We start from the raw sequence: 25,670 nt of genomic DNA, 5'->3' as shown, positions 1-25,670 counted from the left end.
TGTGGTGAGTCAGAGCACAGAAATACAGGCTGCACCACAGATGTGCGGTGGTCTGCAAGCAGAATCCAGTGATCGGGTGAGTCACGATACCAACGGTCTTACATCAGGTTAGAAGCCCTTTGAAAAGCTTGAAGTAAGTCTCTAAAGGCATTGTGCTCTGAAAGTGAAAAAGAGGGGAAAGCCCAATCCTTCACTTGGGCTGAATGCAAGGGCAAAGAGAAGGAAACCCCCCAAAAGCTTGGGAACTCCTGAAAAGCACGGGAACCCCCCAAAAGAGCAGGGACACCTCCAGTAAAACAACCAATCCTGAAAAAAACAAACTGAATTTCTCAAAGAAAGGGAAACACCCTAAAAAAAGCATATTAAAACAGTGGGGAACTCCCAAAAGCAGCAGGGACACCTCCATTAAAGCAACCAAGCCCAGGATAAAAAGCAAACAGAATTTCTTAAAGTAGGGGGAACACCCTAAAATTCCTATTAAAGAAAGCAATATGGCTTCAAAATTTGCGATGCCTGATAACTTCCATGATCAAGAAGGGCCCTGTCAAAATTGGTCCTTATGGTGGAAAAGATTCCTAAGGTTTAGGATTGCTTCTCAGCTCCATACCAAATCAGAAATGGAGCAAGTGAACACCCTTTTATATTCAGCAGGTGCGATTGCGGATAGCGTAATTGTCCGACAAGGGATCAATGAGGCTTCCAATAAATTTGAAGAGGTACTTCAAGCTTTTGATAAATATTTCAATCTTTGCAGCAATAAAATCTTGGGAAGAAGCAAATTTAATAAGTGGGCTCAGAAGATTAGTGATTCTGTAGTTGCCTATATTAATGATATGTGTAGATTGGCAGAAGGATGCAAATACGATAAATTAAAAGCAGAACTAATTGGCGACAGGATAATCATCGGCACAGCTGATGAATCCTTAACAGATCTTTTGCAATCCAAGGAAGATCTTACACTGGAAAAGGCCATTCAGATTGTAAGACAGAGTGAAGTCTGCAAACAGAATTGGGCCATTCTATGAGCTGAGGACAAGCCGTAGATGAGAAGAAGTCCAATGCCAGTACAGTTTGTGAGGCCAAAGTCAGAGAAAAACTTTGTGGAAAAGAAAACACAGACAGATGAGAAGGTGCATGACACAGGGAAACCATGCATTGTGGAGCCAGGACGACCCACAGACAGGAGCAATATCCAGCAAGTAAAGCCGAGTGTTTTAATTGTAAAAAAACTGGACGTTATGAGAAAATGTGCCAGAGCAAAATTTCTTCACTTAAGAGTACAGAGCAGAACACCTTCACGCAAAGAGCTGTGAGATTTCCTGGGAGAAATTACTAATCCAGATCAAGATTACTGAATGGCGGACATCTACGTGAGTGGGCACCTCACAGAACTTTTTTAGCCAGCATGTAGCAAGCCCAATGAGAGAGGATGCAATCTAAGATTTAGTCTTAGGAAATGAAGCTGGGCAAGTGGATGAAGTGCAGTGGGTGACCATTTTGGAGATAGTGACCATAATACAGTTAGATTTAGCATTATTATGGAAAAGAACGAGGATAGAACAGGAACAAAAGTTCTAAATTGTGGGAAGGCAAATTTTACGAAGCTGAGAGGTGATCTGGCGAAAATGGACTGGATACAACTACTTGAAGGAAAATCAGTGGCAAACCAGTGGGAGGCATTCAAAAGCGAGATTCTACGGGCATAGTGTAGACATGTTCCCACAAAGAAAAAGGGTGGTACTGCCAAATCTGGAGCCCCCCAGTTATCTAGAAGCATACAGGGTAAGATAAAGGAGAAAAAGAAAGCTTATGACAGTCACATAAAACTTAATACTTTAGAAAGCCGAGAGGAGCATGGACAGTGCAGGGGTGAAGTAAAAAAGGAAATTAGGAAAACAAAGAGAGGACATGAAAAGATATTGGCAGGTAAAATCAAGGAAAACCTAAAGATGTTTTATCAGTAAATTAAGAGCAAAAGGATAACTAAGGAGAGGGTCGGGCCTATCAGAGATGTGCAAGGAATGCAGAAGATGTGTGCAGGGTTCTTAATGAGTACTTCGTCTCTCTTCACAAAGGAGAGGGATGATTCAGACATTATAGTTAAAGAAGAAGAGTGTGAAATATTAGATATGATAAGCATAATGAGAAAGGAAATACTAGAGGGCCTGACATCCTTGAAAGTGGATAAATCACCAGGGCTGGATGGATTGTATCCCAGACTGTTAAAGGAAGCCAGGGAGGAAATAGCAGATGCTCTGAGGATCATCTTCAAATCCTCACTAGCTACAGGTGAGATACCAGAGGATTGGAGGTCTACGAGTGTTGTACCATTGTTTAAAAAGGGTGTAAGGGATAGATCAAATAATTATAGGCTGGTCAGTCTGAACTTGATAGTGGGCAAATTATTAGAATCAATTCTGAGAGATAGGATAAACTGTCACTTAGAAAGGCATGGATTAATCAAGGATTATCAGCAGGGATTTATTAAGGGAAGATCATGTCTTACTAACTTAATTGAATTTTTTGAGGAAGTAGCAAGGAGGATTGATGAGGGTAGTGCTGTGGATGTTGTCTACATGGATTTTAGTGAGGCATTTAACAAGGTCCCACATGACAGACTGGTCAGAAGAATAAAAGCCCATGGGATACAGGGGACTGTGGCAGGTTGGATCCAAAATTGGCTCAGTGACAGGAAACAAAGGGTAATGGCCGACAGATGTTTTTGCGAATGGAAGGTGGTTTCCAGTGGTGTTCCACAGGGCTCAGTGTTGGGTCCCTGGCTGTTTGTAGCATATATTAATGATTTGGGAGGCATGAATGGGAACTATGCAGATGACATAAAATTGGCCGTGATAGTGAAGAGGATAATGCAGACTCAAGAATGATATCAATGGTTTGGTTGAGTAGGCAGAAATGTGGCAAATGTAATTCAATCCGGGGAAGAGTGAGGTAATGCAATAGGGGAGGGAAAACAAAGCAAGGGAATACACAATAAATGGGAGGATATTGAGAGAGGTAGAGGAAGTGAGAGACCTTGGAGTGCATGTTCACAGGTCCCTAAAGGTGGCAGAACAGGTAGATAAAGTGGTGAAGAAGGCATGTGGAATGCTTTCCTTTATCAGCAGAGGTATATAATTCAAAAGCGAGGATGTAATGCTGGAACTGTATAAAACACTGGTTCAGCTACAGCTGGAGTATTGCATACAGTTCTGGTCACCACATTACAGGAAGGACATAATTGCTCTGGAGAGAGTATAGAGGAGATTTACAAGAATGTTGCCAGGGCTTGAAAATTTCAGCTATGAGGAAAGATTGGATAGGCTGGGGTTGTTTTCCTTTGAACAGAGGAGGCTGAGGGGTGACTTAATTGAGGTCACAGATTTAAGGTGATTGGTAGAAGGATTAGAGGAGACATGAGGAAAAACATTTTCACCCAGAGGGTGGTGGATGTCTGGAATTCACTGCCTGGATTGGTGGTGATGGCAGAAACCTTCAACTCATTTAAAAGGCACCTGGACATGCACTAGAAGTGCTGTAACCTGCCAGGCTATGGACCAAGTGCTGGTAGGTGGGATTAGAGTGGGCAGCTAGTTTTTTCAGCTGGCGTGGACACAATGGGCTGAATGGCCTCTTTCTGTGCTGTAACTTTTCAATGATTCTATGGTTCTAAATTTTAAACTTGACACAAGGGCTAGCATCACAGTACTATCTGACCAAGAGCCATGGGTGATGAGATATTGCCTACAACCAGCGGATATACAGTTGCATGGTCCAGGCGGGACACAACTGAGAGTAAAAGGTAAACTCCAAGCAAGTCTTCAGCATAAAGGGAGACAGCTGGTTGACTTGTCATATGTGTCTTGCATAATCAAGAATTTTCCATACTGAGTAGGAATGCATGTTTAGAATTGCAGTTAATTAAGAAGATAGACGAAGTCAAGCAAACAAAAGCAAACAATCGCTTACAAGCAGAATACCTGAAGTTTTTTACAGGGCTCGGAAGACTCAAGCTCATACTGAAGGAAGGGGCCAGGCCAGTGTGTATCCTCACACCTAGAAGGATACCTCATCCATTGCTGACTTATGTCCAAGAACAGTTGGAACAGATGACAAGAATGAGGGTTATCTCTCCGGTAACACAACAAACAGAATGGCGTTCAGCCATTGTTCTTGGCACAAAGGAAAATGGAACTCTACGTATTTGCATGGATTAAACGCAGCTCAACAAAGCAGTAGTGCATGAGATTCACCCAATGTCCACAGTTGATAACAGTTTAGCAAAACTCTCTCAGAGCACACTGTTTATTAAACTCAGTGCCAAAAGTGGGCTTTGGCAGGTATCCCTAGATGAGACCTCAAGATTATTGACCACATTTATAACACCTTTTGGGCAGTTTTGTTTCAATAGGTTTCCATTTGGAATAACATCCGCACCAGAGATCTTTCGATGGTCTATGTCCAACACCTTAGATAGGCTCAAAGGAGTTATTTGTCAGTAGAGGAACATAACCAAAGAGTTCGACAGGTTCTATAGAGACTTCAAGAAGTAGAACTGACTCTAAACAAGAAGTGTGAATTTTCCAAGACTTCGATTTGTTTCTTGGGACACATAGTGAAGGTATAATGGCAGATCCACAGAAGACAAGGGCCATTACAGAATTTCCTACTCCTACTACCATTCAACAGCTCTACAGATTCCTGGGAATGGTAAATCAATTATCAAATTCTCTACCTCACATAGCACAGGTAACTGATCTACTGAGGCAACTCCTCAGAAAACAGCAAGCAAGGTGTTGGAATTCCTACCAAGAACAAGCATTCCAGAAAATTAAAGAGATGTTTTTATCACCGGACATCTTGGCACACTACAACCCTACACTACCTACGACAATAGTGGCAGATCCCTTCTCAGCTTGGTTTTGGGCGCAGTTCTCTTTCAGGAAAAACCTGATGGCTCCCCTAGACCAACATTCTACACATCAAGAGCTTTGTCGGAAACAGAGACGCGTGATGTGGTTATAGAAAAATAAGCTCTAGCCGTCACGTGGGCAGGCGAAAAATTTTCTTACTGCATCATTGGATTACGTGCCATCATCGAGACAGACCATAAACCTTTGGTATCCTTCTTAGACAAAAAGGAAATTGCAAAAATGCCTCCACGTACACAAAGATTTTGTCTAAGATTGGTGAGGTATACATATGAGACAGTATACATACAAGGGAAGTTGCAATCATCAGCCGATGCACTATCAAGGGTGACAGTAGACCATCCCACACAGGAAGACGTGAATTTTGTATCTGACATAGAATAACATTCGCAACACACAGCACAAAATTGGCCAGCACGCACACACAAGTTGCGAGAAATACGACAAGCCCAAAAAAGCAATGAAGATTGCGTTCGAATTAGACAATATTGTACACAAGGTGGCCAGAAGAAAGTCCAGGAGGGAGAACAATTAAGACATTCCATGATTATAGGAAATACTATAACATAATCAACGAATTATTATTTTAGAATGATAGAATTGTTATTTCTAGTTCAATGAGGTCTGATATCTTAGATTGTCTACACCAAGGCCATTTGGGTATAACCAAGTGCAGAGCAGGGGCTCAATCTTCACTATGGTGGCCTGGAATATCTAAGGATATTGAGACCATGATCCAGAATTGTCAGACATGTGCGACACAGAGGCCAGAACAGGGCGAACCTTTGTTAACTACCCAATTTCCAACTAGACCTTGGCAAAGACCAGGTATAGACGTATTCATCTTTCATGAGAAGACATGTATAATCATCATCAATTACTTTTCAAGGTGGATGGATGTCCAGAAATTGCATTCTACAACCACTGAGGTAGTTATCAGGATTTGTCAAGACATCTTTGCAAGACATGGGATTCCAGATGAAATATTATCGGACAGTTTGTGGTGAAATGGGCTTTCAGCATCTCACAAGCTCACCGAGCTATCCACAGTCCAGTGGTGAGACGGAAAGAGGTGTGAGAACCATAAAGTCTTTACTAAAGAAAAATGAAGATCTTCCAATCTCACTCCTAATTTATTGTTTAATGACATTAATTTCTGGATTATCACCAGCAAAATTACTGATGGGAAAGAAGTTATAAACAGCTTCCAGTGTTGCCACAGAAATTGATTCCTGGACTGAAGGCTCAAGACGACGAGAAAGTTAGAGATATGGAAAACTCGTATAGAAGGAAACAAACCCGGAATTATAATAGAAGATTTTGAGCAAGAAGCTTACCCACATTAAACAATGGTCAGAGTATGGATACGTGACCAGGAAAGAGAAAGTAAGTAATCCATAAAAACGAATACTATTGGCGATCATATGTGATATGCATGACTGAAGGGAACATATGAAGAAATTGAAGGAATATCATACCTATTCCCCAAAAGCAACAGCCAATAATTCATTTGGAAGACCGAAAGGAAGATGAACAAACCCAAACCGAACAGAATGCTACACTCCGTAGTAAATTTCAACCAAGTCAGCAATCCAGGCTTACAAAGGAGACTACTTATCATCCCAGACAGACTACATCCAGATTGGGGAGAGTTGTCAAACCTCCTATCAGACTAAATCTGTGAAGTCAGAGATCTGGGGAGAGAGAGCAGGTAGTAGATAAGACTTGGGAGAATATGTAGTATAAGGATGTAAAGTGTTAATACTGAAGACAGTGAGAGTGATTCCCCCCACTGTAGGAGTGATGATTGTAACAGTCACATGGTATGGGCTTGAGGCAAAAAAGAGATAGCAGCACAGAGGATGCTAGCTTAGGAGGCTTGTGGAGAGTGTATTTATGGTAAATGTAAATAATAGAGTTGTTCGTTGACTTTCTCTGGAGTCTAAGACTTCCTCCAGAATGCCCGAGCAACACTACAAATACAACATACAACAGTATGTAATTGTTATGTATAGTTATTAATAGTTTTAATTCAATATGCTGGAGAAAAATTAAATATTTTAATTGTGGAAAAGCATTTTAGTCTCAATGTGTTCACCCAGTTATTGTAAGTGTGCAACGATTGCATTTTTACTTTCAATCACTACTTTGCTTAAATGCATTCTCAGTTTTCATACATGCAAAAACATATGAAAATGATATGAAAACCATTTGTCTCTTTCATGCCAACAACTCTACTTTGTAATATGGCAGCAGGGTCAATGCAACACAAAAGATACAGCAACTGGCAAAATCAATCACAAGAGTATTGTTGAATGGATTCCTGCTGCTGCAAAGGTCTAATGCACAATTGGATCAGAGAGACAGGCTAAACCATCCACAATAGCAAATAATTACAACTACAACCAATGGCACATATCTCTCCATTAGATGATTATGCTTTATGTCCCATTCCAGAGACTTGAGCATAAAATCTCGGTTGACGCTTCAGTGCATTATTGAAGGAGTGCTGCACTATTGGAGGTACCCGTCTTTCAGATGTGACGTTCAACGTCTGCCCTCTCAGGTGGATGTAAAAGATGCTATTTAGAAGAAGAGCAGGGGAGTTATCCCAGGTATAAAAACAAGAAATGCTGGAAATACTCAGCAGGTCTGGCAGCATCTATGGAGAGAGAAGCAGAGTTAACATTTCAGGTCAGTGATCCTTCAGAACTGAAGTGCTGCACTGAAGAAGGGTCTGAAGAAGGGTCACTGACCTGAAATGTTAACTCTGCTTCTCTCTCCACAGATGCTGCCAGACCTGCTGTGTATTTCCAGCATTTCTTGTTATTATTTCAGATTTCCAGCATCTGCAGTATTTTGCTTTTATTTTAGAGTTATCTCCGGTGTCCTGGACTATGTTTATCCTTCAAACAACATGGCAAAAACAGATTGATATTTGTGGGAGCTTGCTGTGCACAATCTGGCTGCCACATTTCCTACATTATAAGACTGACTGCATTTCAAAAAAAAGCTTCATTAGCTGTAAAATGTTTTGGGACGTCCTGATGTAACACAATGCACTCTATAAATGCAAGTCTTTCTTTATGATGTGTTTCTGCTCATCTTTTGAATGTATTTTTGTTTATTCTTGTTTATTAGTTTATTAGTAACAAACTAATGCTAATATTCAGCAAGAGATGGGTTTCTCCTAATGGCTTTCATTATGCACTGCCTTAGGGAGCTATTGGAATTGTTGCTTTGTATACTACATAAAAACGTATCTTACTGTGCAAGTATTAAAGCACCATGCAGAAGGGCAGAGTTAGAGTTTGATGATAATGCAGTCTCCTTCATTGAGCATCCAATGCAATGACATTGGGAAGCTGATGTTTTGGTCATTGCAGTAACAGATTTTTATATCTTGATGGCATAATGGTTTGCTGCTATCTTTTTAATAGCTGTACCATCTTTCATATTGAAGAAAATTCAGATGTGGCGCACTATTGATATCCATGAATAATAACAAAACACTGGTAATATTCATTGATGATATAACCTTTAAAAGATGATGTGAGGTAAACGATCATTATTTTGGTATGTTGACAGCTTGCAGTAAACAGACATTGGAGAAGCTTTCTTTGCAGCCCAAATGACCATCTTGGCCTGTTGCAGTAAGATAGAGACCATATCATAAATCAAGCAGAGTCAGTACACTGGATTAGAAATTGGTTAGCCCTTTTTTTGGTCATGGGGGTCACAATTTTTAACCTGCCCATGCCCGTTCAGATCGAGGTGGGCAACACGCCAACTTCTGAATGACTGTCCCGTTGGCCCAAGTGGCTCCCACACCAATTTCTGCTCCTGAACGCTACCAGCAGCCTCTGTGCTGTGCAGGAGAGCCCAGCAGCATTGTTTGCACATCACTAACAGCACTGTGAGAGTACCCACATCAGATGGACTGAAGCGGTTCAAGAAGGCCTTCTCAAGGGCAATTACAGATGGGCAACAAATGCCAGCAACGTCCACATCCCATGAAATGAATATTTAAAAAATGGTATAGCCAGCCTACTGTTAAAGGCAGGCTGTATCTTCAAGGAAAGATGCACAAAAATATTGCTGCAGTGTAAATTGCAGCGAGAACACCAGAGCAGACAGAGGGATCCACAGTAACAGATGCAGCATTGAAAGCATTCATGATGCAGGTGGACAGAAGGAGAGATGCCATGGTCCCACAGGGGGACCCAGGACACTCTCAAAGACCATGCTCCAATGGGAGTAGGTAGCATGGGGGATGGAAGCATAGTGGTAATGCTACTGAACTAGTAATCCAGTGGCCTGAACTAATGCTCCGGTGACATGTGTTCAAATCCCACCATGGCAGCTGGGGGAATTAAATTCAATTAATTAATAGATATGGAATTAAAAAGCTAATTTCATTAATACTGGTCATGAAACCACCAGATTGTCGTAAAAACCCATCTGGTTCAATAATACCCTTCAATGGATGAAATCTGCTGTCCTTACCTGATGTGGCCGACATGTGACTCCAGATCCATAGCAATGTGATTGACTCTTAACTGTCCTCTGATATGGCCTAGCAAGCCATTCAGTTGTATCAAGCCCCTACAGAAAGCACTGTGGGTATATCTACACCAAATGGACTGCCGCGGTTCAAGTACCTTCTCAAGGACAATTAGGGATGGCCAGTAAATGCTGTCCTTGGCAGTGATGCTCACATCTCAAGATTGAATTTTTAAAAATGATAGCAAGGTAGGTCAACTCCCAGAGTGTGGACCCGAGAACCGGTCAGCAATGCCACAAGAAGTCTAATGACCTCACATGGATGATCAAGGTCAGTGAATGGACTTCACATGGCATCTCCTACCCACCGCTCAACACAACACACTGCCAGCAGCACTCCCTGGCAGTCAGAACTTATATCTAACATCCAGATACTCCACCTCACCCTCACACACCTATCAACACTGCCAGCCTCACACCCACCTCTCACTGCCTCCACGTACCTCCAGCTTTGACAGGAACATTATCCAAACACAGTGCTACACAACCACTGATATTCTGCACTCTCTCTCTCAGGGCAAGGTGGCACACAGTAGAAGGGAGCAGAACAGAACTGGAGGGGGACAAGGACGCCTGTATCTCTTGAGCTCTAAGGAGGAGATGGTTTCCTGCATTGTGGGGCTGGCTGTTACAGGGCCAGTGGCATCTGACATTGCTGAGAAAATTGAAGATGATGGCATGATGAGCAAGCTGCTGATGGTGTAACCATGGACTTCTTGCTTCCCACTCCAACCCCCTTCCCTCAAACCAACTTTCCACTTCTGATTTTCTGCCTTCAGACACCCAAGAACTGCCATCTGCCCAGCCACAGGTGTCCCAGGAGGAGGAAAGAGAGCAACAGCACAGCACTATAATGAAATGGCCCCATCACTTGTTCTAACACTAGCAGCCACCAGCTCAGATACTGGCACTGCATGTACCTTGAAGGCTAGTATAGAGTTGCTATCAGCATGTGGTGAGTCATCTGGGCAGGAGTGGGCTGCACCCTGGACAGGTGTAAAGAATGGTTTGTTGACCAGCTGACCAGAGGGTGAGGTGACAAACGTGTTCTGCTGCAGAGGACTGAGATGAGGAACTTGATGCGGTGTCATACAGGAGAGTGCTAAATGGATATGCACATGGAGATGCTGGGTGCATTGTCTGGCCTGCTAGGCAGCCTGCTGTCACTGTTAAGGAGCATGGAGGAATCCGGCTCCAACTTGGCAGAGGGCATCATAGAGAGCTTACCTTCTCCACAGCCTCTGCTCTATTGCCCTGTTGTGCTGAAGACCCAGAGGCACTGACACTGCTGCCCCCGTACTTACTGCAGCCTTTGAGGGCAGGACATCCTCCCTTCTGCCCTCACTGTGAGGATGCGGCAATACTCACTGGTGAACCCAGGAACTCACCAAAACAGCACCAAGAACACTCCAGAGTATTTCCAGACATTCAGTCATAGGAAAAGGTCCAAAAATTTAACTTAGTTGCAATCAGGATGCCTGGTCCTTTAAATAGCAGTTGTACAGGGCCCATCTTGCTACTTCATGCTTGTTTTTTTTTCTTAAATAACGCAGACGCTGCCTGGATGTTCATTGCCCAAATTTGGGATCCTGATTTTACATCAACTAGTTGGGCTGTTTGACTTCAGAATAGCACCAAATCCGAGCCTTCCAATGCATGCAAGGGACAGACCGCACGCACCCTTATCCTGACGGAGCATCACGTGAGCTGCACAGGAAGCAGGCTTGGGTGACATAGTTAGAGCAGTGCAAGGCTTCTATAGCTCCACAACGAGTGCTACACAGGGCAATTTCTTGCCCATGTCTTTTCACCTCTGGGAGATAGGTTTGAATCCAACTGAGGCTGATAGAGTTGGCCTCCCTTCTCTGCAGGCTGCATGGCTATGTGCAATGAGTTTGGGGGAAGCCTCAATCCAGTTCACATATCAAACTCCCCATAATTCAGCTAGTATGACTCAGAGAGACCAGAATGAATGGCTGGGTGTGGGAGGTACACTCATGCAGCAATGGGTGCTTTTCCAAGTAAGGAAGCCGATGCACATTGTTAGCCATAGTAAACGGGAATTTTGCATAACCTTAAAATAAGAGCTAGGGCTGTGCAGGGGTGACATCAAGCAGCACTTCTTCGTACAAAGTGTAGTGGAAATCTGGAACTCCCAAAAAGCTGTTGCAGCCAGGGTCAATTGAAAATTTCAAAACTGAGATTGATAGATTTTTATTGCGTAGGAGTATTAAGGGATATGTAACCACGGCAGGTAAAGGTAAATGGAGTTAAGATAAAGATGAGCCATGATTTAACTGAATGACAGAACAGGCTCAAGGGGCTGAATGGCCTCCTTCTGTTCCTGTATTCTACAGTGGCGCAGTGGATAGCGCCGCAGCCTCACAGCTCCAAGGACCCGGGTTCAATTCTGGGTACTGCCTGTGCGGAGTTTGCAAGTTCTCCTTGTGACCGCGTGGGTTTTCGCCAGGTGCTCCGGTTTCCTCCCACAGCCAAAGACTTGCAGGTTGATGGGTAAATTGGCAGTTATAAATTGCCCCTAGTGTAGGTAGGTGGTAGGGCATATGGGATTACTGTCGGGTTAGTATAAATGGGTGGTTGTTGGTCAGCACAGACTTGGTGGGCCGAAGGGCCTGTTTCAGTGCTGTATCTCTAAATAAATAAAATAAACTGGCCTGTGCTACCTGAACTGGGATTGCTTGATGCTGACAAAAATGGGAAACTGTTTCATTCCATTGCACTGACGACCCCCATCTTGATGCATACATAAAATCCCCCAAAAGCTAAAAAGAAAACAGACAGGGACCAAGTAATAATAACAATGCTTTGCTTCAAAAAGTTTACAGCATTATCTGATTGTCATGTTTTTCAAAGAAATCTGAGAAAATAACCATTGCACATATGACCTCAAAACCTGAAGTCTCTCTGTGGGTAGCACAGTTGGATTCTAAGAATGACAGCAATAATCAGTCACACTAACAGTGTGTTTTCTGAGATGTTACTTAATTTGTGCAGAAGACCTAGCTAACTCAGTGGTTAGGCTGTTCCAACTGTAATGAATCTTAATTCATTTTTCTTTCAATGTGTAATCAACGGAAAATTAAATGACAATTCAAAAACTTGTCACTCAGCAGACCAGTATAGACATGTTGCTCAATTTAATTTTATCACTCTGATTCCTACAGCAGAAGACTGAGGTTTCTTTCTTGTAAAGATGTTAATATATGTTTTAGCTTTACTTTAAAATCTGCATTGCTTACAAAATGTAATATTAGTAAGCACAGCCTCATTCACAGTGACCCAAAATCCTAACAATTATACAGAGCGAGATTGGCTTTTTCTTGTTACAGGAGCTTACACTTCGAAGCTTTTGGTTACAGGCATCCTGTGAGAGGGGAATAAAATTCCACAGAGGTTCTCCTGATCTCCATAAGAGCCCCGGAGAATTGGCAGAACCAGTGAGCAATTGGGAGAACTCTTGGGATTTCTACCCCTCGATATTTGTCATGATGATTGGGACCAGTAGACTGAGGGCAACAATTCCCATTGATGTTTTTGGGGAGTACAAAAGAAAGAAAGATAGGAAGAGCGTGTTATTACATAACACCTTTCACGACCTAAAGACGTTCCAAAGGGCTTTACAGCCAATGAAGTACTTTTAAAGAATAGTCATTGTTGCAATATAGGAACCGCAGCAGCCAATTTACACGCAGCAAGATCCCACAAAGAGCAATGTAATAAGGACCCGATAATATGCTTTTGTGATGTTGGTTGAGAGCTAAACATTGACGAGAATATCAGGGAGAACTCTCCTGCTGTTCTATAAAATAGTGCCATTGGACCTTTTGCATCCACCTGAGACGGCAGACGGAGCCTCAGTTTAAATTCTCACCTGCAAGACAGCACCTCCAACAGTGCAGCAATCCCTCAGTACTGCAGTAGAGTGTCAGCCTGGATTATGTGTTCAAGACTTTAGAAGGTCAGTCCCATATGAAAGATCTGCTGATAGATTCCCTCTGACCAGCAGATGAACACAATAACGAGGGGCAATGGTAAGACACCAGTATATTCTAAATTCTACCAGGACAGGAGTGCTGTTCTTTGCACACCACTTGCATACTATCCTGACCTTTCCCACATTCTACGGGACAGCTCATTTCTGTGCAGTTCACTGGGTGAGAGGAGAGTGAACGAGGGTCAATGGGCGGGATATCCAATGACAGCACCCCTTAAAGGTTGGCCAGAAAGTTGACTGACACAATGAAAAGCTTGCCCTTCTGTTGACAAAAAGCTGCCATGACAACAAGGTGGTGGAGGAGCGGGAACGGCTTTGGCAGCCCTGCTCCATGAGGTATTGACCAGCAAGGTGGCCTACTTTGAATCTCCAACAGTCTCCAATACTGATCACAGTGAGTCCAATTCTTGGGTGGAGGCAATAGAGAAGATGAATGTAGTATCAATGGATGACAGATAATAAAGACTCAAGAAGGTTGCTGAGGTAAGTGCATTGGCAACTTTTAGTGTGTGACCTCATGATGAAATTTGTCAGTTATTTACTTTCATCCTTGGTGCAGCATTACATAAATGCTCACATCATTCAGGCAACCCATTCACCTGATAACTAAATACACAGGTCGCAGCTGGGCACTCGCTGGCACAGGAATCTGCCTCTAATGCCCCTAGCTGCCCACATAAAGCTACCTGCATGCTGCATGACCATGCACTGGAACAAAGTAGCAGGTGGGCTGGGAACATGGCAACGCTGTCTCTACACTTCCAAAATCCAACATGCAATGATCCGTTTGTAGGGGAAGGTCACATATAATAGGCAGAACAGTTGAAGGTCTCAAGTGAATCTTCTAATTGTAGCTATTGACTCCCCATGAGGAAATTGTCTTCTAAATTTAATCACATTGCTATTTGTGGGACCTTATTCTGCGCAAATTGACTGCTGCATTTTCTACATTACAACAGGAGCTATATAGACACAAGTCACTCTTTCTTTAAACTCTGGGGCTGCAGGCATAGGGTAGTGGGGGAGGGGGTAGTTTGTTGACCCAGTCTCACAAGCCGCACCACCCTTTCCTTTTAGTACTTGCTTTTTGTTCATTCTCTCCCTATTCTCTCACTTGTTCATTCCAGCCACACTGCGGCACAATGCCTAATATCATGGTGGGTAACAGTGTTTAATAGGGTGTGGCACCTAGAGTCATAGAGACAGAGGACTGAATTTTTATAGCTTGCCACCGTTCTCAGCGGTGAGCTTCAAAAATTGCGCGGTGCACACGCAAGACATGCGCCACAGAGCTGCTGCGATATTTCGCGCGGCGGCTCATTAACATGGAGTGGGCGGAACACCCATCCCGATGACATGGGGGCGGGCAGAGCATCCTTGGCAATGGCCTCCGGCTCCACCGTGTTGTGCCATTTTTAAAGGGTTTCGAGTTCTTCACTTACATTTAAATTTTTAAAGTGGCAGATTTTCAGATAAACTGCAATAACATTTTATGCACACTTCCAATCCCCTTTCCCAACACCCCGCCCCATGAATAATCTGTGTATTATTTGTACTACCCATCCCCCCCCCCCCCCCCCCGCTCAAAACTTAATTTTCCATCACAACTTTTCCCCATTGAGCTTTCTTTCCTTTAACCTTTAACTCCTTCCCACCATCCTCTCAACCAATTGCGTTCATTTTTGCCACTCCCCCACCCCCCACCCCCATCCCAGTCCCACCCTGAAAAATTCACTCCTCCCCTCTCCCCACCCTGGGAGACCTGAAGGTTCGTGAGTTCCAGCATGGGACAGCCATCGGGACAAGGTAAGTGTTTATTCATTGATTTACATTTATTTCAATATTTAAATGAGGCTCTACCACCGAGCGGCGGGGGGCCGCCCCGAGGTCTCGCCGCTGCCAATAAAATGAGGCAGGCCCTTCCCGGCGTCAAGGCCCGTGGCGGGCCTCTCCTGGAAGTATTTTCCGGGCTCCCCCGTCACGACCCCATTGTCGGGTGGCTGGTAAAATTCAGCCCAAAGAGTCATTTACAGCACAGGAGGCTGTAGAGTTATTGTGAAATACATTCCTAAAAACTAATCATACATATATTGAGAAGAGTAGTGATCCCAACATTGATTTCTGGGGGACATCACCATTTGCATCCCTCTGGTCCCAGAAATATTCTTTAACCGCTACTCTTCATTTTCTGTCCTTTAACCAATTTTCTAAACATCCTATAATAATACAGAAAAGTTTGGAAACACTCAGTAAGTCAGGCAGCATTTGTGGAGAGAGAAACAGAGTTAACATTTCAAGTTGGTCATCTTCTATGGGGAGAGGATGGCATAGTGGTAATGTCACTGGTCTAGTAATCCAGAGGCCTGTACTTTGGGGACAGGGTTCAAATCCCACCATAGCAGCTGGTTGAATTTAAATTACAGATGGCGCAGTGGTTAGCACTGCAGCCTCACAGCTCTAGCGTTCTGGGTACTGCCTGTGTGGAGTTTGCAAGTTCTCCCTGTGACTGTGTGGGTTTCTGCTGGGTGCTCCAGTTGCCTCCCACAGCCAAAGACTTGCAGGTTGATAGGTAAATTGGCCATTGTAAATTGTTCCTAGTGTCAGTATGTGGTAGGGAATATGGGATGAAAGTAGGATTAGTATAAATGGGTGGTTGTTGGTCAGCACAAACTCAGTGGGCTGAAGGGCCTGTTTCAGTGCTGTATCTCTAAATAAATAAATAAAAAGTGGAGATGGATGGGGTGAAAATTGATAGGCAGGATGTACTGGAAAGGCTGGCTATGCATAGAGTGAATAAGTCACCTTGTCCAGATAGTTTGAATTCAAGCTGGAGGAAGTGGGGATGGAGATAGCAGAAGGGCTTGCCATTATCGTCCGGTCTTCCCTTGATAAGGGGGGGGAGTGTGGTGGTGCCAGAGGATTCAAGAGTGGCATATGTGACACTCTTATTCAAGAAAGGGTCCAAGGACAGTCCTAGTAACCACAGTTCTTTTACAAACAATAATCAAGGAAAAAAATCAACAGGCACTTGGAGAGGTTTTAATGAATTAAGGAGAGCCAGCATGGATTTGTAAAAAGCAGATGATGCTTGACTAATTGAAATTTTTGATGAAGTAACAGGGAAGGTTGATGAAAGGAATGCAATGGCTGTTATCTATTTAGATTTTAAGAAAGTGTTTGACAAAGTACCACATTAAAAGCTGGTTAACAAAATAGTGGCTCATGGGAATCGGTGGGGGGGGGGGGTGGGTGGGGAACTCTCCACTGGTTGGAGTCATACCTCATACAAAGGAAGATGGTTGTGGTTGTTGGAGGCCAAACATCAAAACCCCAGGACATCACTGCAGGAGTTCCTCAGGGTAGTTTATTAGTCCCAATCATCTTCAGCTGCTTCATTGATGACCTCTCCTCCATCATAAGGTCAGAAGTGGGGATGTTCACTGATGATTGCACAATGTTCAGTAACATTCGCAACTCCTCAGGTACTGAAGCAGTCTGTACTCAGATGCAGCAAGACCTGAACAATATTCAGGCTTGGACTGATAAGTGACAAGTAACATTCACATAATACAAGTATTAGGCAATGACCATCTCTGACAAGAGAGAATCTAACCATCTTCCCTTGACATTCAATGGCATTACCATCGTTGAATCCCCCACCATTGACATCCTGGGGGTTACCATTGACCAAAAACTTAACTGGACCAGCCATATAATAAAAACAGAAAGTGCTGGAAATACTCAGCAGGTCTGGCAGCATCTGTGGAGAGAGAAGCAGAGTTAACATTTCAGGTCAGTGACCTTTCATCAGAACACATATAAATACTGTGGCTACAAGAGCAGGTCAGAGGCTGGGAATTCTGCAGTGAGTAGCTCACCTCCTGACTCCCCAAAGCCTGTCCACCATCTACAAGGTACAAGTCAGGAGTGTGATGGAATACTTTCCACTTGCCTGGATGGGTGCAGCTCCAACAACGCTCAAGAAACTTGACACCATCCAGGACAAAGCAACCCACAGTGTGTACCATCTACAAGAGGCACTGCAGCAATGCACGCAGGCTCCTTCGGCAGCACTGTCCAAACCCACGATCTCTAACACCTAGAAGGACAAGGGCAGCAGATGCAAGTTCCGCTCCAAGTCACACGTCATCCTGACTTGAACCTGTATCGCCGTTCCTTCACTGTCGCTGGGTCAAAATCTGAAACTCCCTTTTTAACAGCAGTGTAGGTGTATCTACACCAGATGGATTGCAGCAGTTCAGGAAGGCGGCTCACTGCCACCTTCTCAAGGCATTAGGGATGGGCAACAAATGTTGGCCTAGCCAGCAATACTTACATTCCATAAAAGAACATAAAAAAAGGCCAGTGTCAGGTTGGATAAAAAAATTAGCTTAAGAACAGAAAACAGCGAGTCATGGTAAATGGTTATTTTTAAGACTGGAGGATGGTAAACAGTGTTGTTCCCCAAGGGTCAGTATAGGGCCACTGCTTTTTTGACATATCTAAATGACTTGGATATTGCAATAGAGAGTAACATTTCAATATTTGCCGATGACGCTAGACTTGGAGGAGTGGCAAACAGTGAGGATGATACAAATTGACTGCAGCAGGACATGGATAGGCTAGCAGAATGGGCTGACGTGGCAAAAGGAATGTAAAGCAGAGAAGTGTGAGGTGATACATTATGGCAGAAGGGATGGGGGCCCACATGGACTGAATGGCATAGTTCTAGCAGGGACAGAGGGACCTGGAGGCGCATGTGCATCGATCTTTAAAGGTTGCAGGACATATTGAGAGAGTAGTTAGTAAAGCATATGTGATCTTGGGCTTCATAAATCGAATTATTGAGTACAAAAGCAGGGAAGTAATGCTGAACCTTTATAAAACTCTGGTTAGGCCATAACTAGAGTATGGCACCCATTTCAGGTCACCACACTTTGGGAAGGATGTGAGGGTCTTTGAGAGGGCGCAGAATGGTTCCAGGGATGCTGGACTTTAGTCACAACGTTAGTTTGGAGAAGCTGGGGTTGTTCCCCTTGGAGCAAAGGAAATTGAGGGGAGATTTGATAGAGGTGTTCAAGATTATCAGATTTGATAAGGTAGGGTTACGACCAGGTGAGAAAGGGGTCTAGGGGTTCCCTTTCAGCCTTTGCCTGGTTTAACTGTAACAGGGTTTAATTTTTAAAACACCATGTTTTTTGCTCCCGCTCAGGGAATGCTTGTTCACTGCTTTCCAATTGTAAGGCAAAGAAATCAATCAGACAGGTTTTCCTTGATTAAACCAAGAAAGGTAGAAGTTTATGAATCTTAAACTCTAATTCAGTTAACGACTATGAATACGTGACACGACCACTCTAACATGCATACACAATAAACACACACACAGATAGAGACAGAAAAAGTAGAAAGAATAAAGGGGAAAGATTTGAGGCAATAGCTGGGTTTCTATTTACAGTCCTTTAAGCAAGATGTTGATTCTTTGGTTGCCAGTAAGTCTTGACGTTTCGTTGGGGCCCAATGCATGCTTTAACCTTGTTTCAATATAGGAGTCTTTTCTATCTTGAGGTTTAAATGACTTCATTGGATCCAGAGATTAGTGAGAGAGAGAGAGAGAGAGGCTCTCTTCTTCCAAGTTGCAATCTGCAGTCTGACCCAAGCTGTCCTGTGAGCAGTTCAAAACCAGACTCCGGCCAACAGGTTAGTCATGTGACTCGCTTTTTTTAACAAACTCCTGCGTTTGTGGATGTCAAAGCTCCCGGTGGGGAGGGGTGTAGTGCTGTCTCTTACACCGACAAGATGTGGATCACAATTGGCCAGACCAATCCCTGTTCACTGAATCTGTGAGCAGTTCCCATTGTCTTTTCCTAGGCGAATCTCTCGGAGAATGCAAATTTTTTCCAGCCACTGCTGATTTCTCTAAACAAGTCATCTCTCCACTCCAGCAACAGTTTAAAATCAATGTTCATGTGACAAAATGAATATGCCTCATTCTTGGCAGGTGGGGTTCTTCACGACAGTAGACAAAAAAAAACTGTTCCCCTTAGTTGATGGTACAAGAAATAAGGGCACAGATTTAAGGTTTTGGGCAAGAGATACACAGGGGAATGTGAGGATGAACTTTTTTTGTGCAGCGATGGTAATGACCTGCGTACAAGGGTGGTGGGATTGGAGACAATCAATGATTTCAAAAGGAAATTGGATAGACACTTGAATGAAATAAGCTTGCTGGGCTACAGGGCTAGAGTAAGGGAGTGGGACTGACTGGATTGCTCTATGGAGAGTCAGCATAGACTCAGTGGGCTGAATGTGCTGTAAATAACTCTATGACTCTTAGAGACCGTGTCCTAATAGAGAGTAACATATAGAAATACAATAGTAGAAAAGAAATGGGGAAAAAAACAAAATTAGGCTGCCAAAAGATTTTCAGCACCTAAAATTTCAAATTCTCTTTAAGACAGCAAGCCTCAATGTGGCTGAAGGGGTCTTCCAGTTATCTTCAAAGAATCATAGAAAGATGCAGTACAGAAGAAGGCCATTTGGTTCCTCATGCCTACGCCAGCTCTTTGAAAGAGTTATCCAATTAGTCCCACTCTCGTTTTGCAGGAGTAATGAGAGAAAACAGCATATTTCCGTGGCTGGTACTGTGTTACAGTGAGAATAACCACCATAGGTATTTTCTCAGCCCTTAACAAAAGGAATGCGTGCAATATACATTTGTTCCCTGCTCTCCTGTCGCTGTCTCAGCATATTATGTTCATGTGACAAAATGAATATGCCTCATTCTTGGCAGGTGTTTTGGGCAGTCTCTGGGTTGAAGTCCTGCACAGAATCATGGAGCCAATACACTCATGATCAGCACTGGTGCAACGCATCAAGGAACTGGTCCCATTCTGCCATGTAGCACACAGTGTATTGTTCTGCAGCTAAAGGCAAATTTAACATGTCCATTTAAGGCCATACGCTGTAATGGTCATGCCTTCTTGAGGTCAGAACATAGAACATAGAACATAGAACAGTACAGCACAGTACAGGCCCTTTGGCCCACGATGTTGTGCCGAACCTTTAACCTACTCTAAGATCAAACTAACTACCTACCCTTCATACTACTATCATCCATGTACCTATCCAAGAGTCGCTTAAATGCCCCTAATGTATCTGCTTCTACTACCACCGCTGGCAGCGCAGTCCACGCACCCACCACTCTTTGTGTAAAGAACCTACCTCTGACATCTCCCCGAAACCTTCCTCCAATCACCTTAAAATTATGCCCCCTGGTGATAGCCCTTTCCACCCTGGGAAAAAGTCTCTGACTATCCACTCTATCTATGCCTCTCATCATCTTGTACCCCTCTATCAAGTCACCTCTCATCCTTCTTCGCTCCAATGAGAAAAGCCCTAGCTCCCTCAATCTTTCTTCGTAGGACATGCCCTCCAGTCCAGGCAGCATCCTGGTAAATCTCCTCTGCACCCTCTCTAAAGCTTCCACATCCTTCCTATAATGAGGCGACCAGAACTGAACACAAAATTCCAAGTGTGGTCGAACCAGGGCCTTCTAGAACTCCAGCATAACCTCGCGGCTCTTAAACTCAATCCCCCTGTTAATGAAAACCAACACACCATACGCCTTCTTAACAACCCTATCAACTTGGGTGGCAACTTTGAGCGATCTATGGACATGGACCCCAAGATCCCTCTGTTCCTCCACACTACCAAGAATCCTGTCTTTAAGCCTGTATTCCGCATTCAAATTCGACCTTCCAAAATGAATCACTTCACACTTTTCCAGGTTGAACTCCATCTGCCACTTCTCAACCCAGCTCTGCATCCTGTCAATGTCCCGTTGCAACCTAGAACAGCCTTCCACATTATCCACAACTCCAGCAACCTTCGTGTCATCGGCAAACTTGCTAACCCAGCCTTCCACTTCCTCATCCAAGTCATTTATAAAAATCACAAAGAGTAGAGGTCCCAGAACAGATCCCTGCGGAACACCACTGGTCACCAAGCTCCATGCTGAATACTTTCCATCTATTACCACCCTCTGACTTCTATGGGCCAGCCGATTTTGTATCCAGACAGCCAGCTTTCCCTGAATCCCATGCCTCCTTACTTTCTGAATGAGCCTACCATGGGGAACCTTATCAAACGCCAGTTAGAGGTCAATTATCCTCAGGCAGATCTTCAGGTCAATTAGAAATCTGATTGGCTTTCTTTCTTACTTTTTCTTTCAGTATGATTCCCAAGGTCAGTTTGAAGGTTATTTTCTGATCATTAGCAGGTTTCTCTGTGCATTGAGTTTCCTTATGTTTGAAGCTATCAGCTTGGAGGGGGAGAGAGGTGTTTTGTTCTTTAGTTACTCTGACCCACTTGATGTCTGAAAAGGGAACACCGCCACAAGTCACTTTCTGAGCAGCCAGCAGCACTTCACACTTCTGTTCATTTCTTTCAGGCTCAAACGAAATCCAGGTCAAGCCCAACGAAAATGTGCAGACAAAGGGCAGCACCACGAGGAAGAGGATGACGGAAAGAACAACAATGTGATAAAGTCGCCTCACACGCAGCCATGTTAGGTTTCGCACCGGGAGCATGTCACCTCTGGGACCTTCTAAACTAGATAGGAAGTACACAGTGCATCTATTCATAGTACATGTCAGTCCTACGCATTAAAGAGGCATTATCATAGCTACTGTCATGGCTCAGTGCTTGAATGCACCATATAGTGTAGTACTGAGCAATACAGGCCTGAAAGTCCCGGGTTAATTCCCTGACCTGTGCTGACTGAGGTAACCTCAGCTGGGGTAGCAGGTGAAGGGGTGCTACAATTGGCCTCAGCACCTCTGGGCAAGGCGGGGGCTGTGGGGGGGATGGGGGAGGTGGGAAACAACCCCAATTCCTACATCTGATCATTGTTTTGGAAGTACCTGATGGAACTTTAATGAAAAGAGAATGGTTGTCTTAACCTGCCAACTGGGCAAGTACATGAGGAATGGTTGCTCAGGCAAGATACCAGGTGAGCTGCCACTACTCCCACAGCTGTACCCAGCAGGAGTCAGCACCTTAAGGAGAGCAAGGGAGAAGATTGGGAAGTCTTTCTGAAAGTGTTTTGTCACTTTTCTTTATGTTTTGAAGAGAGAGAGAACAAACCAGAAGACAAAAGCAAAATACTGCAGATACCAGAACTCTGAAATAAAAACAAAATACTGGCAATACTCAGCAGGTCAGGCTGTGTCTGTGGAAAGAGAATCCGAATTAATGTTTCAAGTCAACCTCTCGACAGATACTGCCTGGCTTGCTGAGTATTTCCAGCATTTCCTGTTTTCATAACAAACCTGAAGAAATGTACATCATTCCCATCACAATGAAGGTTGACTAAACAAAGCAATGCCCCTTTAACCATGTGTGTTAATGAGGTGATAAAACGAACCATATTATGCAAAGCAATTATGCCATGTTGGCTCAGCAGCAGATCAAAACATCATGTACATTTGTTACAGGCTTGGAGCGACAGTGTCTGTAGAGCAGGTCATGAATTCATTCCAGACATATAACAGCTCAGTTGCCAATAAGGACCGAACCCTACCCAGCTGCCCCGCGCCTTAACCTACTGAAAAGTTTTTGCCACTGACGGCTATAATCCAGGGTTCAGCTGCACTCTACACTAGATCTCGCAACTAGTAGCTTTATGTTTATGTCTTTGGGAAATGCAGTAGAAAAAAGGGTTTTCTATACTTCGGGTTTATAATTGTACCTTCTATTTCTGGATGTTACCATTATTAAGTAGGAAAAAATGCACTTTTAAAATGTACACAAACTAAAGACTAATGTCATTTGAAGCTTTTCAGAACAAATGTAGCACTTTTTCACCAAAATAAATAATCTGACATCTCGGTGTTTGTCATTATTAAAAAAAGATTTCCTTTGAAACTCACCTTTCGATGACCCTGATAAATCCATACCATCTCCAGTTATACAGATCGCAAGCTGCACCCAGGGTCCTCTGGTTTGCCTTTACTGACAAAAGTCAGCACGACTTACTGCATCTCCTGTCACCCATACCTGATGCTGATACTGCTCAACAAGAAGATGGTACTCTTCGATGCACCATATATGGGAACTCGTGGTATTGCAATAGTACTGCAAGATCAGGGGCTCCTGCCTACACTGGCAGGAGAGTTCAATCCCACCCAACAGCAGGAGCATCAGTTGGGAACCAGGGGCAATGGTGAATCGGAAATGAGGAAGCCCAGTGTGAATAGGCAGAGATAAAGAAAAGGCCAGAGTCATGAGGCACTGTGAAGTAGCACAATGCACCCTTCAGCTAGTAGGGGAGAATAGAGTGACAGCATCAAAAAGACGGAATGACAAACGAATGCAAATATCAATAGGGGAATGGTGAAAGAGCAAATATCAATAGGGGAATGGTGAAAGAGCAAATATCAACATGGGGAATGGTGAAAGAGCAAATATCAATAGGGGAATGGTGAAAGAGCAAATATCAACATGGGGAATGGTGAAAGAGCAAATATCAATAGGGGAATGGTGAAAGAGCAAATATCAACAATGGGCAATAATGAAAGAGTCATAGAGTTATTTAGCACAGAAACAGGCCCTTAGGCCCACCGTGTCCAGGCCGGCCATCAAGACTATTTATTCTAATCCCATTTTCCAGCACTTGGCCCGTAGCCTTGTATGATATGGCATTTCAAGTGCTTATCTAAATACTTCTTAAATGTTGTGAAGGTTCCTGCCTCTACCACCTCTTCAGGCAGTGCGTTCCAGATTCCAACCACCCTCTGGATGAAAATTATTTCCTGAAATCCCCTCTAAACCTCCTGCCCCTGACCTTAAATCTATGCCCCCTGGTTATTGACACCTCCACTAAGGGAAAAAAGTTTCTTCCTATCTACCTTATCACCCTCACAATTTTGTATACCTCAATCATGTCCCCCCTCAGCCTTCTCTGCTCTAAGGAAAACAACCCACTCCAGTCTCTCTTCATAGCTGAAATGTTCCAGCCCAGGCAACATCCTGGTGAATCTCCTCTGCACCCTCTCCATTGCAATCACATCCTTCCCATAGTGTGGTGCCCAGAACTGTACACAGTACTCCAGCTGTGGCCTAACTAGCATTTTATACAGCTCCATCATAACCTCCCTGCTCTTATATTCTATGCCTCAGCTAATAAAGGCAAGTATCCCATATGCCTTCCTAACCACCTTATCTACCTGTGCTGCTGCCTTCAGTGATCTATGAACAATTACACCAAGGTCCCTCTGACCCTTTGTACTTCCTAGGGTCCTACCATCCAATGTATATCCCCTTGCCTTGTTAGTCCTCCCAAGATGCATCACCTCACACTTCTCAGGATTAAATTCCATTTGCCACTGCTCCTCCCATCTTACCAGTCCATCTATATCATCCTGTAATCTAAGGCTTTCCGCCTCACTATTTACGACACCACCAATTTTCGTGTCATCTGCGAACTTACTGATCATACCTCCTATATTTACATCTAAATCATTAATGTACACTACAAACAGTAAGGGTCCCAGCGGTACACCACTGGTCACAAGCTTCCAATCGCAAAAACAACCCTCGACCATCACCCTCTGCCTTCTGCAACTAAGCCAATTTTGGAACCAATTTGCCAAATTGCCCTGGATCCTAGGGGCTGTTATCTTCTTGACCAATCTTCCATGCGGGACCTTATCAAAAGCCTAACTGAAGTCCATGTAGACTACATCAACTGCTTTACCCTCATCTACACATCTAGTCATCTCCTCAAAAAATTCAATCAAGTTTGTTAGACATGATCTCCCTCCACAAAGCCATGCTGACTATCCTTGATTAATCCCTGCCTCTCCAAATGAAGATTAATCCTGTCACTCAGAATTTTTTCCAATAGTTTCCCAATCACTGATGTTAGACTCACCGGCCTGTAATTGCCTACTTTATCCCTACTACCCTTCTTGAATAATGGTACCACATTCCGTGTCCTCCAGTTCTCTGACACTTCTCCAATGAGCAGAGAGGATTTGAAAATTTGTGTCTGAGCCCCTGCTATCTCCTCCCTTGCCTCACATTGCAGCCTGGGATACATCTCATCTGGGCCTAGGGATTTATCCACTTTTAAGCCTGCTAAAACCGCTATTACCTCCTCCCTT

The 25,670-nt window shown here is 43.7% G+C and overlaps 1 protein-coding gene across 1 annotated transcript in view; it reads left to right on the top strand.

Annotated features, from left to right (window-relative positions):
• LOC137375553 (serine/threonine-protein kinase 32A-like) overlaps positions 1-22,098 on the top strand; it is a 344,635-nt gene extending 322,537 nt beyond the window's left edge. The window contains exon 12 of the mRNA XM_068042898.1: positions 21,956-22,098. Within this exon, the coding sequence (XP_067898999.1) occupies positions 21,956-22,076 (121 nt within the window). The 3' untranslated portion in view covers positions 22,077-22,098. The remainder of the gene's footprint in view (positions 1-21,955) is intronic.
• The last annotated feature ends 3,572 nt before the right edge of the window (positions 22,099-25,670 follow it).

Source organism: Heterodontus francisci, chromosome 12, assembly GCF_036365525.1.
Source record: "Heterodontus francisci isolate sHetFra1 chromosome 12, sHetFra1.hap1, whole genome shotgun sequence".
NCBI classification, from domain to species: Eukaryota; Metazoa; Chordata; class Chondrichthyes; order Heterodontiformes; family Heterodontidae; genus Heterodontus; species Heterodontus francisci.
This window is presented reverse-complemented; position numbering and strand designations above follow the sequence as displayed.